Source organism: Salmo trutta, chromosome 16 (assembly GCF_901001165.1).
Source record: "Salmo trutta chromosome 16, fSalTru1.1, whole genome shotgun sequence".
Taxonomy (NCBI): domain Eukaryota; kingdom Metazoa; phylum Chordata; class Actinopteri; order Salmoniformes; family Salmonidae; genus Salmo; species Salmo trutta.
In genome coordinates, this window is record NC_042972.1 from 40,101,936 (window position 1) to 40,118,774 (window position 16,839).

General features: G+C 41.8%; 1 protein-coding gene across 2 annotated transcripts in view; it reads left to right on the forward strand.

The window, feature by feature from the left end:
- Positions 1 to 16,839, forward strand: part of camk1b (calcium/calmodulin-dependent protein kinase Ib) — an 83,453-nt gene that overhangs the window by 845 nt on the left and 65,769 nt on the right. The window contains exon 1 of one of the 2 annotated variants that reach the window (XM_029694384.1): positions 2,793 to 2,863. The exons of the other annotated variant lie outside the window; for it this stretch is intronic. Within the exon in view, the coding sequence (XP_029550244.1) occupies positions 2,853 to 2,863 (11 nt within the window). The 5' untranslated portion in view covers positions 2,793 to 2,852. Of the gene's footprint in view, positions 1 to 2,792; positions 2,864 to 16,839 lie in introns of those variants that run through there. 2 annotated transcript variants of the gene reach the window in all.

The window sequence follows — 16,839 nt, forward strand, 5'->3', positions numbered from 1 at the left end:
ACACACACACACACACACACACACACACACACACACACACACACACACACCCACACACCCACACACCCACACACACACAGACACGACACACACCCACACACACACACACACACACCCACACACGACACACACATACATACATCCTTGCTCACGTTCCATGAGCCAGCTCGGAAGGAGAATGCGGCTTATCAATTAAAAAGCTCATTTTTAAAGGGATTTGCTTAGTGTCATAGACACCGGTTTCCCAGATGAGCTTGTGGTTCAGATCAAGATGTTATCATGACAAGGAGAATGTGATATTTGTGAGTGGACAGTGAGATGTTACTGTAACACAGACACTGTGATGTTCCAGCTCTCAATGTGGAGGTATCCGTTAGGCTAGCCTGCATGCTCTTGACCTTTTGTCATAGGGTGTAAACAGTTTTTTGGGGGGCGTGGGGGGGAGCATGGTCTTATTTCTATTACAGGATATTGGATGACTGTCATTCATATTCCATTCACACAGCTTAATGTGAAATTGATAGGTTTAGGCTACTACATGATACTAACATTTTACCTACTGGACAAATGAAGGTATGCTTATCCCCGTTTCATTTGCTTCCATTTAAGAAAAGTTTTTCAACAGAATCAGTCAGAATGAATACACCCCTGATTACCTGCACACACAGTTCACTTTCATAGCAGCCATATACAAGCACTTTACTCGTTGTATAATTCCTTCTCACATCTACGCGCTCTCCTCCTCTCACCTTTTCCCTTCGCTTGTGGACTTCAATGCAACCGGACGTGATTGGGAGTCCCATAGGGTGGCGCACAACTCGGCCCGGTGTCGTCTGGGTTAGGTTTGGCCGGGGTAGGCCGTCATTGTAAATACAAATTTGATTTTAACCGACTTGCCTAGTTAAATATAAGTTACATTAAAAAATAACAGCTGTCTGTGACCAGGCTAAAAAAACATTCTAGGCAAAACCTTCATACCATAACTTCTAAACGGTACACACAGCCTACACCGTTGTCACCATATTAGCTAATATCATAGTCAACATAGCTACTAGAACTAAATGCGTTAGTAAACCCGCTACAATTATGCAGTACAGTGTATTATGCAAGCAGTTTAGTAGTTACACTGGAATTCCCTGGTGGCAATAAATGAATACAACTAAATCTTACCTTGACTTGGAAGAGTTCCAGCTAGCTAACAATCCCTCTCTGTTTGAGCCGGGTGTTTGAGTAAGATAAACTAGCTAGCTGCATTCGCTAGCTAAGTAAGTGAAAGTGAAAAAACTAAAACTAAATATAATTAGCTCTCTATCTCTCTCTTGCTTCTCATTCATTTTTGAATAAATAATTTGTTAAAAGCTGTTCAACTATTGTCTTTCTCTTTGAGTCAACTACTCTCCACATTTTATGCAGTGCTAGCTAGCTGTAGGTTATTCTTTCAGTCATTCTCTGATCATTTGATTGGGTGGACAATATGTCAGTTCATGCCGCAAGAGCTCTGAAAGATTGGAGGACATCCTCCGGAAGTTGTCATAAATACTTTGTCAGTCTATGGAAGGGGGTGAGAACCATTAGCCTCCTAGGTTTTGTAGCCTCAACAGCACACTCTGGGGTAGCACCATTGTTTAGCCGTAGGACAGCTAGTTTCTGTCCTCCTCTGGCTACACCATGGTGCGACCCCAGAGTGTGCTGTTGAGGCTACTGTAGACCTTCATTGCAAAACAGTGTGTTTTAATCCATTATTTGGTGACATGAATATATTTAGTATAGTTTTATCTAATCAGGATAACCTATTTTTTATGAAATTCACTGAGGAGGATGGTCCTCCCCTTCCTCCTCTGAGGAGCCTCCACTGGGTGTAAAGTTATATCAATAGACCAAACATATGAAGGTGTTTGGTCTAAAAGCGACTGGGGATACACCATGGATTTTCTCAAGGTTTGTCTGGAGTTGCTATGTTAGGCTAGAGCGATTGTGAAAACGTATAGTATGTACATTGCCATACAAGATTTGAAGGATTTTTATATTTTACCATGTTTTTAACCAGATTTGTTTTATTTTTGTTACTTTGTGTAACCTCAATTGCCATTGTTCTTCTGCACACCTCTGTTCCTATTCTCTGTTGGGGGCCAATGTCATGTGACCTCTGCTTTGACTGGTCCTCGGATTCACACACACACACACACACACACACACACACACACACACACACACACACACACACACACACACACACACACACACACACACACACACACAAACACACACACACACACACTGCTGGATGGTGGAGCTGGTCTGTGCCAAATGTCCTTTGGCATTCTGATCCACTACTGAGCCTTTATTGATATGACAACTAAACACACATCATTTATGGAAAGTGTGTAATCAGGAAAGGATCTGTATCAGTAAGTGATTGATGACTTTATACAATAAAGAGCAATAAGCTGGAAAATCTTTAAAGACAGATTGTACTCAGTGATGAGGTTCAGATAAATTAGTTTGCATTGCATGTTACTGAAGGCTTATTAAGCAAGAGAGCTTATGAGTGAGATGAGTGCAATGCACTGAAGATGAGCCAATGGGTGATGAGCCAATGGGCTTTTCTACTTTGTGTGTGTGTGTGTGTGTGTGTGTGTGTGTGTGTGTGTGTGTGTGTGTGTGTGTGTGTGTGTGTGTGTGTGTGTGTGTGTGTGTGTGTGTGGTTTGAGTACATCTAAAATGGCACTCCGTATCTCTTCTTCTGCAAGCCTGTGAGGTCACAGGTTTCAGATAGTCCCAGTTTGTCAAACCTCCTCATACATGACAGCACTTCTCTGTATGTGTGTGTTCCTTCTGTCCACTGTGCAGCAATGGGAAACCAGTGAGTACAGCATTTCTCTCAATAAGCTTAACAACGGTGAATGCTGCATGTCAACTAGCTCTTAGGAATGAGGTTATGGTTATATGTTTATATCCATAAAGCCTGCTCGATCCTTTGACCTCCCGGATATGTCGCTGGGCCTCTTGAAATTTCCTGATAAACGCAAACGATCTAAACAAACAGAAAAGCTTGTTCCTCTCTGAATCTTGTCATCAGCTCTACCTGCATGTGCTCTCCTTCAACTTCCCTCTATTACTGGGCTCCTATCTGCTCCTGTCACCTCCTATGCAAGTCTCAAGCCCTACTGTTTCGGTATGAAAGAATTGTTGCTTGTTTTAAGATACACTATATATACAAAAGTATGTTGACACCCGTTGAAATTAGTGGATTCAGCTATTTCAGCCACACCCGTTGCTGACAAGTCTATAAAATTGAGCACCCAGCCATGTAATCTCCATAGACAAATATTGTCAGTACAATAGCCTTACTGAAGAGCTCAGTAACTTTCAATGTGGTACTGTAGGATGCCACCTTTCCAAAAAGTCAGTCTGTCATATGGACACCGAAACACATTGAGACATTACTGTAACAGAGGAGAAGTTAACCCTTAACTACTAAAACTGTAATATCAATGATCATTGGTTCTGGAAAAGGAATGCTCAGTTTGTCGTGTGTGTCAATGCAGTGCCACGTACTGCTAGCAGCATTTTAGCCAACGACTGTTATACTAGCTGTCTAGTCTGTGTTTTATAAATGTGCAATAAGCATACAAATATGCATTTGTATAAGGAATTGGCAACTCGTTTTCATTCTGAAAAATAAGGTAGGCCACTTGATTTCAACATCTGGACAAAGTGGACAGGCTAGCATGCTGTTCAAACAGTTGGAGATGGACAGAAGGGTGTGTTCATGACAAATTCAGCTGTTCTGCCTTGTTAGCTAGCAAATAGATCCAAGTTGGCTAAACTTGAATATAAAGATTAGCTGGTTACTCACTAGCACATGAGCTTGCGCTTGAGAGATTGTTTCATGAGACCTGTGTTCATTTTCTATAATGCATGCAACAAGAAGTTAGTCATTATTAGTGAATGCGCATTATGCATGGTTCTGGTTAAATTTTATAACAAAAAGGGCCTTTTCATAGACTGACTTGATCGGTGATTATTGCAAAGAAGCAGCTTAAACAATTTTGATAAAATAGTTAAATTATTAGTGGGTCCTGTGCAGTGGCGACCCGTCATTCAGGGCTGCTTGTCTAATTAATTGTCGGTAAAAAACACATTTATTTAAGCAAGTCAGCCATATCAGCTATGTTTTTTTTAAATGCAGTAAATGAGGATGAATGAACTGTTTCGCTGCCAGACAAGGCTCCGCTGATAGCCAGGTTTAGAGGTGGTAAGGATCCACTCAATGGTGCTGAAAAGAAAGCTCTGTTGTTGGGACAGTTTTCTGTAGGCCGTAACAGTTTGTGGGCACAGTTTGTCACCATTATAGTGCAATTAATGTATTGTTTATTGTTGTGTAGTGGCTTTGCTGGCATTCTTCTAAAAATAGTTTTTGAGTTTGCCCTGCCAAGATTAACATGCTAAAATCGCAACTGGTCCTATGGTCGTGGAAGGCTTATATTTAGGGTTGCAAAGGGTCGGAAACTTTCCGGTACATTTCCAGAATTTTTCTGGAAATTTTTCTTGGGAAGTTAATCCCAGGAATTTTGCTTAAATTCATCAAAAATGTAGCTTATAACATTGAACCTTTTTGTGGGATACACATAAGGCAATTCTAGGTCTTGTGGCATATTTTGGTTAAACTATCCCCAATTCAATGGAATTGCAACCCTCTGCATGCACAGTGCATTCTTCCATCACATGTGCAGTGCAGTCTTCAATCACATGTACATCTGATTCTCAAGATCTTGCAAACTAATGAGATGCTATTGAGCCCACACTACTACACTGTCTGAGCCAAGGACTACATGCTTTCTGGTAAGTTTTGATTACAGTACTAGGTGGGGTGAATATATTTTATATGACATACAATAATTTTTGTTAACTAGTAAATAGTAGCCTACAGCAAAGTGTGTTTAAATCATTTCTAACTTGTTAACAATTTCTGCTAGTTCATTTTTGCTACCATGTGGGTTTTAGCTTGCTTGAGCCTGCTAACTGAGGAGTGTTACTTCACCTGTTTCCATACATGTTTCATAAAAAAAATGTATCTTACAAAGGAGTTGTTTAAGTAACTGCATAACTATTTATCTGTACATGGAATTGTATTTTATTTTTGTAACAATTTTTTTTCTGTTCTTGACAGGAAAATGTCACGGTCACTATCTGATGTGTGGAGACATTTCACTGCAGCTAATGTAGAAGGAAAAGCTGTGTACATGTGCAAATACTGTGCCAAATCATATGTGAAGAATGCAACAAAGATGCAGAATCATCTGGCCAAGTGCATAAAGTTCCCTCAGAGCTCACAACAAGCAACCTCTGATAAAAGTCCCTCTACTTCTATTCGAGGTGAAAATTATGAATCAGACACCTTATCGATAGCAACAGCTCATGGTCCTCCTGCAATCAGAAGTTTTTTTGACTCAATTGAAGAACGTAGTCAGAGAAATGCTGATGAATGTCTTGGTTGAGGTGTGGATGCAACTGGTTCACCTCTGATGCTCACAGGCAATGTGTATTGGAAGAGATTTTTCAATGTTCTTCGCCCAGCATACACCCTTCCAACCAGACATGCTTTATCTACTAATTTGCTGGATGCAGAATTCAACAGAGTTCAAGTGAAGGTCAAGCAAATCATAGAGAAAGCAGACTGTATTGCAATCATCTCTGATCGGTGGTCGAATGTTCGTGGGCAAGGAATAATTAACTACATCATCTCCACCCCATAACCAGTATTCTACAAGAGCACAGACACAAGGGACAAAGACACACTGGTCTCTACATTGCAGATGAGCTGAAGGCAGTCATCAATAACCTTGGACCACAGAAGGTATTTGCACTGATGACAGACAATGCTGCGAACATGAAGGCTGCTTGGTCTAAAGTGGAGGAGTCTTACCCTCAAATCACACCCATTGGCTGTTCTGCTCATGCATTGAATTTGCTCCTCAAGGACAGCATGGCACTGAAAACAATGGATACACTCTACATGACAGCCAAGGAAATGGTTAGGTATGTGAAGTGTCATCAAGTTATATCAGCAATCTACCACACCAAGCAAAGTGAGAAGAATAAGAGCACCACATTGAAGCTGCCCAGCAACACCCGTTGGGGTGTTGTTGTCATCATGTTTGACAGTCTCCTGGAGGAGAAGGAGTCTCTCCAAGAAATGGCCATATCACAGTCTGCCGATATGGTCAGCCCCATCAAGAGGATCCTCCTGGATGATGTATTTTGTGAGAGAGTGGTAAGCAGCCTGAAACTCCTGAACCCTATTGCAGTAGCCATTACACGGATTGAGGGAGACAATGCCATCCTGTCTTATGTTCAGACTCTGCTTGCAGATGTAAGAGAAGAAATCCGTACTGTCCTGCCCACTTCACTGTTGCTCCAAGCAGAGGAAACTGCAGTTCTGAAATACATCAAAAAGCGTGAAGACTTCTGCCTGAAGCCCATACATGCCACAGCATACATGTTGGGCCCCAAGTATGCTGGCAAGAGCATCATGTCAGGTGCAGAGATCAACATGGCATATGGTGTAATCACTATCGTTTCTCGCCACCTTGGCCTGGAATAGGGCAAGGTTCTTGGAAGTCTGGCGAAGTACACTTTAAAGCAAGGGCTTTGGGATGGAGATGCAAATATGGCAGTTGTGTCAACATATCTCATCAGCCACCTGGTGGAAGGGACTTTTTGGATCTGAGGCTCTTTCCCCTGTTGCCTCCATCATCCTCCAAATCCCACCAACATCAGCCGCCTCAGAGTGCAACTGGTCCTTGTTTAGGAACACACACACCAAAGCACGCAACAGGCTGGCCAATAAAAGTGTTGAAAAATTGGTGGCCATCCTGGCAAATTTGAGGCTTTTTGAGCCTGACAACAAGCCATCCTTAACAAGGTTGGAAAGTGACAGTGAAGATGAGGCCTCAGAGTCTGATGTTGAAGACATGGACATTGAGGAAGTCCAGGGAGAAGACATGGAAGCCTGAGAGGAAGACACCCAAAGCTTTAGTTTCTAGACTATCATGTTGCATACGTTTTTGGGAGATGCGATGGATCATTGGGGATCATTCAATATTCCCTTTCTTTTGTTGTTCAGTGAAATCATTCCATGTGAAGAGTCAACTCATTTAATTAAAGTCCAATTTTATTTCTATTGGAAGGATTTAATCATTTGCAATTATGTCCACTTATGATGAGGTAAAATGTTTGTTTCTGTCTCCATATGATATGGTAAATATATCCAATGCAAAAAACATCTACATTTAAATGGTATTAATATTAATTTGTTCATATTTCCGTTAATTCCCATATATTCCTGTTAATTCCCATATATTCCCGTTAATTCCCACAGAAAGTTTCCACCTCTGAATATTCCCCAAAATGTGCAACCCTACTTATATTTTTCTGATGTTCACGAGCCCTGAATTAATTTGATTATTGCTGACTGTTTGAAATGCAGTGTATTTTACCTTGAATAGTACAGCAAAGCTTATTTAGAGAAAACATTTTAAAAAATGTAGATATGATTTTTAGGCCACATCGTCTAGCCCTACCTCTGCACCTGTGTCAATTAAGGGCACATAACACCGGCACTCAGAGTACATGTCCACCATGTTGTTCTCAGCTGTTCCGTCCTTTCAGCTTAGTGCAGACGAGGGAGAGGAGAAGAGGAGAGCGTAGAAGCCACTAGACCAAGGATGGGCAACTTTGAATGGGATAGGGGCCACAAAAAATCGGAAGTCATCATGAGGGCCCCCCACACACACACCCATTGCGAGCAAAACATTTTAGTGGCCCCTATTGACAGCGGATAGAAATGTCACTTTTATAGTTAATTTTGTGCAATTCTACACATTTTGCCAGGGGGCAGAGAGAAGATTTTGCAATTTTATAACTCATTTCATGCAATTCTACTCATTTTGCCATGGGGCGGAGCGGAAAATGAGTTCTCTTACAGCTAATTTCCTGCAATTCTACACATTTGGATTGACATAGAGAAAGACTGCTGATGCACAACAACATTTCGAAATTGCACCTTGTGTATTCTACTATTCTAACTCGCAACAGTAGGTTGAGACCCTGACTGAGTTCCTAAAATGTGTGTAAAAATGTTTTAGGGGTAATTAGTTGCCCATCCCTGCACTAGACTATTAAGATGCAGGACATGCTACCAGACCAGAAAGGCCCAGAAGACTTCCTGTGTTACAAACATGAATAACTGACAGGGCTTTCTCTCTGTCACACATTTGACTAGACTTCCTCTTACTGCTTCCCCAAGCAGATTGCCTTGCATGCTGGTCTATGATGCCTACTTCTTATTTCTGTTCCTTTCATTTATATAGCCTTTATTTGTTTACCACTTTTTTGGTTACTACATGATGCCATATGTGTTATTTCATAGTTTTTATGTCTTCACTATTATTCTACAATTTAGGAAATAGTAAAAATAGGGAAAAACCCTGGATGAGTAGGTGTGTCCAACCGTTTTACTGGTACTGTATATACAAATATCTGTTGATTAACCATTTAAAAAGGGTGATAAACATTATTCAAACCTCTTCAATGTTCCTCTTTTATAAATCGTATCCTGTCATGTTAAAGGGAATATTCAAGTATTTTCAGTGAGGATGTGATGCCTTTCTCATTCTCACATCCTCACTTGCAGAATTACACACAGCTCCTCTGTAATTCCATCACTGGTCATGGCCTCACAAGTAACCAATAGAGTTGGGACCAATTACATTACCAACGTGAGTTGGAATTTAGAACAGATAACTCTGGTAACCACCTATTTTTTACTGGGACTTTCCTGGCTGTGACATTGGCCAGAGTTGTGACTAAAGGCCAAGGCACGGCCCTGAGGTATCTGTTGATGTGCCCACCTCTGTGTGTGCGTTCACCACGCATTGACACCATTCACTGACACCAATGTGACTAAAATAAACACTACTTCAGCTGACATTAGCCATTAGACCTGGTGCAATTTGGTTCTGCAGATACCAGCATACCTCTCTGGGGTTTCCATGGAGACATGCAAGAAGCCAACTTCAGACGAGGAAGGAAAGGCACCTCCGAACGAACCTCTGTCTGTCTGTCTGTCTGTCTGTCTGTCTGTCTGTCTGTCTGTCTGTCTGTCTGTCTGTCTGTCTGTCTGTCTGTCTGTCTGTCTGTCTGTCTTGTCTGTCTTGTCTGTCTTGTCTGTCTGTCTGTCTGTCTGTCTGTCTGTCTGTCTGTGTACGCACCTGCGTGTGTGCATGCGTGTGTGCGTGCGCCTAGCAGCAGTATCATTAGCTGCTGGTGGGGGCTGGTCATGACAAGAAAGAGGCAGACATTACGATTCCTAAGGGTTTCATGGGGTGGTACTGATAACACCATGCAGCAGTCACCTTCTGTACCCCATCACATCTACGTGGGTTTAGCACATGCTGTGAGACTCCCTGTTTATACGAGTAACAAGGTTATAATCAGTTACATGTAATCGGATTACAAGAAACTAACTGTAATCTGTTACGTTACCAGCAAAAATAGTAGTACTTGGATTACTGTTAAATTCAGAAATTATTTTTGCAGAAAAAAATACATTTTCTCAATGACATTGAATTCAGAAACAATGTATTATATCATCCTGCATGGCTCAGACTGACAGGGCTTATTGTCACTGAATAGAGTTATTAGGATGACATTTTACATAATCGGTTAAATAGTGCCTTCAGAGTATTCATACCCCTTGATTTATTCCACATGTTGTTGCTACAGCCTGAGTTCAAAATTGATGAAATTCACGAGGAGTTGATATGTTGAGCTGTTCTATATGGAAGCCAATTCCAAAAATAAAATACATAGACAGTAGATCATACATATAGGTTATGTTTCTTCATTTATAGCATTGTGTGGCGATTTCCATCTATCCACATTGCAGCGATCAGCACAGCACGGCCGCCGGCAAACATGTGGCGAGCTGGCATTTGTACCAGCACTTCTAAAAAGTATTGACAGAAAAGTGTTCAAGAGGGATAAGTACTGTTGTTTAGAATGATTTGATTCATAATTTTCTTGACAGGACTTTATTGTTGTTTTCATCCTATCTAGGCCCAGAAGTTTTTTCAGAAGTTTTTTTAGGGTCCCATGATAGCCCAAATCCAAAAATAATTACAGCAGATTCTTTACTATGTCATACCCCGAGTTTAACCTGGTTAGGTTAGCCTACCAGATCAGAAAAAACTTGGCCCCAGGAAAACTGTTTCCCCCACCACTTTGGGTCCTGTAGTGCCACCCTAGGGAGAATCAAGGCCGACCGTGGTACTGCAGGCATTGTTAGCAGAAAACAGGATCCCCCATTATAGTGAATGGAAAAATGGCGATCTTCCTGGCCAATCTTCGTGTAAATAAAACTTTTTTTTTAAAAGAAATGTCATTGTTTCTAATACACCAGATGTATTTTCTTTAACAGATTTTTTTTAAATGACACAAGAAGTTAGAAGGATAATTAAGTTATCCAGCAGCGGCTTGGTCGTTGGCTCCTTTCGCTTTCTCTAGATCTGACGGGGCACTGCCTGCTGTGGAAGGTCTGAACCTATCGCCGGGAGCAGCGGGCGTACGCTATCCTGCTTCTTGTGGGCCCGTGAAACACTCAACAAATTGTGTGAGGGGTGGGAATTGGCAGATTTCTCAATTCGCTTCTCCGGACGTTGTATTGGGCAGTTCAATGGTGAGAAAAATGTCTCAGTCCCTGGAGCAAAAACATTGTGCTATCCAGGAGCACACGACATCAATAAGCTGCTCACAAACATTTTAAACCAACATCAGGAAATTGAGTGTATCTGACTTGCCTTGTTATATATATAAAATATATACCGCTCAAAAAAATAAAAGGACCACTAAAATAACACATCCTAGATCTGAATGAATGAAATAATCTTATTAAATACTTTTTTCTTTACATAGTTGAATGTGCTGACAACAAAATCACACAAAAATAATCAATGGAAATCCAATTTATCAACCCATGGAGGTCTGGATTTGGAGTCACACTCAAAATTAAAGTGGAAAACCACACCACAGGCTGATCCAACTTTGATGTAATGTCCTTAAAACAAGTCAAAATGAGGCTCAGTAGTGTGTGTGGCCTCCACGTGCCTGTATGACCTCCCTACAACGCCTGGGCATGCTCCTGATGAGGTGGCGGATGGTCTCCTGAGGGATCTCCTCCCAGACCTGGACTAAAGCATCCGCCAACTCCTGGACAGTCTGTGGTGCAACGTGGTGTTGGTGGATGGAGCGAGACATGATGTCCCAGATGTGCTCAATTGGATTCAGGTCTGGGGAATGGGCGGGCCAGTCCATAGCATCAATGCCTTCCTCTTGCAGGAACTGCTGACACACTCCAGCCACATGAGGTCTAGCATTGTCTTGCATTAGGAGGAACCCAGGGCCAACCGCACCAGCATATGGTCTCACAAGGGGTCTGAGGATCTCATCTCGGTACCAGTCAGGCTACCTCTGGCGAGCACATGGAGGGCTGTGCGGCCCCCCCAAAGAAATGCCACCCCACACCATGACTGACCCACCACCAAACCGGTCATGCTGGAGGATGTTGCAGGCATCAGAACGTTCTCCACGGCGTCTCCAGACTCTGTCACGTCTGTCACATGTGCTCAGTGTGAACCTGCTATCATCTGTGAAGAGCACAGAGCGCCAGTGGCGAATTTGCCAATCTTGGTGTTCTCTGGCAAATGCCAAACGTCCTGCACGGTGTTGGGCTGTAAGCATAACCCCCACCTGTGGACGTCAGGCCCTCATACCACCCTCATGGAGTCTGTTTCTGACCGTTTGAGCAGACACATGCACATTTGTGGCCTGCTGGAGGTCATTTTGCAGGGCTCTGGCAGTGCTCCTCCTGCTCCTCCTTGCACAAAGGCGGAGGTATCAGTCCTGCTGCTGGGTTGTTGCCCTCCTACGGCCTCCTCCACGTCTCCTGATGTACTGGCCTGTCTCCTGGTAGCGCCTCCATGCTCTGGACACTACGCTGACAGACACAGCATACCTTCTTGCCACAGCTCGCATTGATGTGCCATCCTGGATGAGTTGCACTACCTGAGCCACTTGTGTGGGTTGTAGACTCCGTCTCATGCTACCACTAGAGTGAAAGCACCGCCAGCATTCAAAAGTGACCAAAACATCAGCCAGGAAGCATAGGAACTGAGAAGTGGTCTGTGGTCACCACCTGCAGAACCACTCCTTTATTGGGGGTGTCTTGGTAATTGCCTATAATTTCCACCTGTTGTCTATTCCATTTGCACAACAGCATGTGAAATTTATTGTCAATCAGTGTTGCTTCCTAAGTGGACAGTTTGATTTCACAGAAGTGTGATTGACTTGGAGTTACATTGTGTTGTGTAAGTGTTCCCTTCATTTTTTTGAGCAGTGTATAAAACAATAAAATAAAAAATAAAAATCATAGTTCATGAAAAGATTTGCCATGGTTCCTCAGATCCTCAAAAAAATGTTGGCCTACAGAGGGTAGTGCGTATGCCCAGTACATCACTGGGGCCAAGCTTCCTGCCATTCAGGAACTCTATACCAGGCGGGGTCAGAGGAAGGCTATAAAAGTTGTCAAAGACTCCAGCCACCGAAGTCGTAGACTATTCTCCCTGCTGCCACACGTCAAGCGGTACCGGAGCGCCAAGTCTAGATCCAAAAGGCTTCTTAACAGCTTCTACCCCCATGCCATAAGACTCCTGAATAGCTAATCAAATGGCTACCCGGACTATTTGCATATCCCACTACCCTCATTTTTATGCTACTGCTACACTCTGTTTAATTATCCAGGCGTAGTCACTTTATCTCTACCTACATGTACATATTACCTCAATTACCTTGATTAACCTGTGCCCCCGCACATTGACTCTGTACCGGTACCCTCTGTACATAGCCTCGCTACTGTTATTTTATTATTGCTCCTTAATTATTTATTTTTCTTATTTTTTATTTATTTATTTTTACTTCAGTTTATTTTAGTAAATACTTTCTTAACACTTTTTTTTCTTAAAACTGCATTGTTGGTTAAGGGCTTGTAAGAATGCATTTTACTGTTGTATTCGGTGCATGTGACAAATAACATTTGATTTGATTATTGATATTATGAAGGGCAGCTCAGAACAGCTGAAGACGGATTTTAAAGAACTGATTGGGTCTCTACTTGACACCACCAAACGCCCCATAATATCTATCCCTCTGCCCTCCCAAAATCGTGGCATTGAGAAGTTCAGCAGACTTCTAGCCCTACATAACTGGCTATGAGACTATTGCAGCTCTGTCGGTGTAACATTTTATTGACAGTTTTGATACCTTCTGGAAACAAAGCTCGTATTATAAGGAGGGTGGGATCCACCCAAGTAATTTGGGTTCCTGGATTATTTCACAGCATTCGTTATAAAGCTGCGTTGAGACAATGATTTATCAATGACTCAAGCCCAATTTATTTAATCCCAACCATTGTGGTGCTGAGTTGTCATAATGCTTCAGCAAATGTACATTATCCCAGGGGCGCTGGAAGACACAATGCAAGTAACCTAATTTATATCCCTTTTACTGCCCTGAATGCCTCTGCTGATCTTCCAGCTATTGTATGCAGTAATCATGTGCCTATGAACCAGAGTTATACTGTTAGCACTGAGGAGGTGTGCCCTAGCAGGAAATCCACTGTTTGCAGCTCACCCTGCACTAACATACAGTGCATTCGGAAAGTGTTCAGAGCCCTTGACTTTTTCCACACTCCTTAGTAAAGGGCACATGAATGCCCACTTAGAGTTTGCCAAAAGGCACCTAAAGACTCTCAGACCATGAGAAACAAGATTCTCTGGTCTGATGATACCAAGATTGAACTCTTTTGCCTGAATGACACCGTGTCACGTCTGGAGGAAACCTGGCACCATCCCTACGGTGAAGCATGGTGGTAGCAGCATCATGCTGTTGGGATGTTTTTCAGCGGCAGGGATTGGGAGACTAATCAGAATCGAGGGAAAGATGAACGGAACAAAGTACAGAGAGATTCTTGATGAAAACCTGCTCCAGAGTTCTCAGGACCTCAGACTGGGGCGAAGGTTCACCTTTCAACAGGACAACGACCCTAAGCACACAGCCAAGACAATGCAGGAGTGGCTTCGGGACAAGTCTCTGAATGTCCTTGAGTGGCCCAGCCAGATCCTGGACTTGAACTCAATCGAACATCTCTGGAGAGACCTGAAAATAGCTGTGTAGCGACGCTCCCCATCCAACCTGACGGAGCTTGAGAGGATCTGCAGAGAAGAATGGGAGAAACTCCCCAAATACAGGTGTGCCAAGCTTGTAGCATCATACCCAAGAAGACTCCAGGCTGTAATCGGTGACAAAGGTGCGTCAACAAAGTTCTGAGTAAACGGTCTGAATATTTATGTAAATGCAATATATATATATATTTTTTTTTTAAATACATTTGCTAAAATAAAAAAATGTAATGTTGCTTTGTCATTATGGGGTATTGTGTGTAGACTGTAAATATTTGCACCGTAAATAACCTGAGCATGTCTACCTTTGCTAAGTTTCCCAGTAAAGCAATAAAAACAATCAACCATCCCAGAAAAGTGCTAAAATAGCTCAAGTTAACATATGTAGTTTAAGAAACAAGGTTCATGAAATAAATTATTTGCTAGTAACAGATGACTTTCATATTCTGACAATCTCTGAAACTCACTTAGATAATACTTAAAAAAATAAGAACGTATTTAACCTTTATTCAACTATGCATATCCTACCTTCTGGGCCCGAGAAGCAGGCAGTTTAATTTGGGCACATATTCATCTGAATTTCTGAATACTGCCCCCTGTCACGAAGAAGTTCATCCCCCTGGATTGATGACGAATTGAAAAATGGTATGGTTGAGAGGGATGAGGCAAAATAAATGGCAAATAAGTCTGGCTGCACAACCGATTGGCAAACGTACTGCAAATTGAAAAATCATGTGACTAAACTGAATAAAAAGAAGAAGAAACTACACTATGAAACAAAGATAAATGACATAAAGAATGATAGTAAAAACTTTGGAGCACCTTAAATGAAATTTTGGGCAAAAAGGCAAAACTCCGCTCCATCATTCATTGAATCAGATGGCTCCTTACTCACAAAAAATATTTCCAACTGCTTTAATGATTTTTTCATTGGCAAGACTAGCAAATGTAGGCATGACATGCCAGCAACAGACACATGCATACAAACACACAATACACACTATACACACACACTGTTACGGGTGTGTAAGGGAGGCGAAGTCAGGTGCAGGAGAGTAGCATGTAGTAACAGGTGCATTTTTTTCCAAAAACGATAGCACAGAATACAATAAACGTGCCCAAAACACGGAACATGAACAAAATACAGGCGCGTGGTAAAATACCCACATAACATACAACAATATCACACAAAGACATGGAGGGGAACAGAGGACTAAATACATGCAGTGTGATTAGGGAATGAAAACCAGGTGTGTATGGAACAAGACAAATCAAATGGAAATATGAAAAATGGAACGGCGATGGATAGAAAGCCGGTGACGTCGATCGCCAAACGCCGCCCGAACAAGGAGAGAAGCCGACTTCGGCGGAAGTCGTCACACACACGTACACATGGATTTTGTGTTGTAGATTTTTGGTAGTAGAGTAGGGCCCTGAGGGCACACACTTAATGTGTTGTGAAATCTATGTTGTGCAATCTGTTGTGAATATATTGTAATGTTTTTAAAATTGTATAACTGCCTTAATTTAGCTGGACCCCAGGAAGAGTATGGGGATCCATGATAAATACAAATACAAATGGCAGCTTGCAGCTCCCCGGTCAACCTTAAATTTGCGTTACTCAATGAGACGGGGCAGCACTGGGCTAACCTGCAACTTCACTTCCTGGAGTAGCACAAACTGCGCATGTTATGTTTCCATGAGACGCAGTCTTAACCGACTTCATATGGCCAATGCACTATTGAGTCTTCACATTGGAATGAATGGTGTCACGTGATCAATGGCTTTGTTCATTCATATATAGTCATTGGTGCCATGTCTGAAATCACCACACAATGTTACAAATTAAAAAACATATTCTATGTATTATCTAGTCTGACTTGCGTATCTAAAATGTTGAATTACATATCTCTACATTTTGAGATAGTATCGGAAATGGCCTTCCATTGTTTTACATGGCTCATTGAAGCCGGCAGCTACTGCCACAATTTCATGATGTAAGAAGCTGTTACTGCAATTTCAGATAAAAACTCAATAAAACAAGTCTCAAATACAGTGCCTTCAGAAAGTATTCATACCCCTTGACTTATTCCACATTTTGTTGTTTTAGCCTTAATTCAAAATGTATTCAATATTTTTTTTTCTCACCCATCTATACACAATACCACATAATGACAAAGTGAAATCCAGTTTTATTTAATTTTTCAAATTTATTGCAAATTAAATACAGATATCTATTTTACACAAGTATTCACACCCCTCAGTCAATACATGTTAGAATCACCTTTGGCAGTGATTACAGCTGTGAGTCTTTTGGGGTACGTAAATTCTTCAAGCTCTTTCAAGTTGGTTGTTGATCATTGCCAGACAGCCATTTTCAAGTCTTGCCGTAGATTTTCAAGCCGATTTTGAGTTAAAACTGTAACTAGGCACACGGGAACATTCAATGTTGTCTTGGTAAGCAACTCCAGTGTATATTTGGCCTTGTGTTTTAGGTTATTGTCCTGCTGAAAAGTGCATTTTCTCCCAGTGTCTGTTGGAA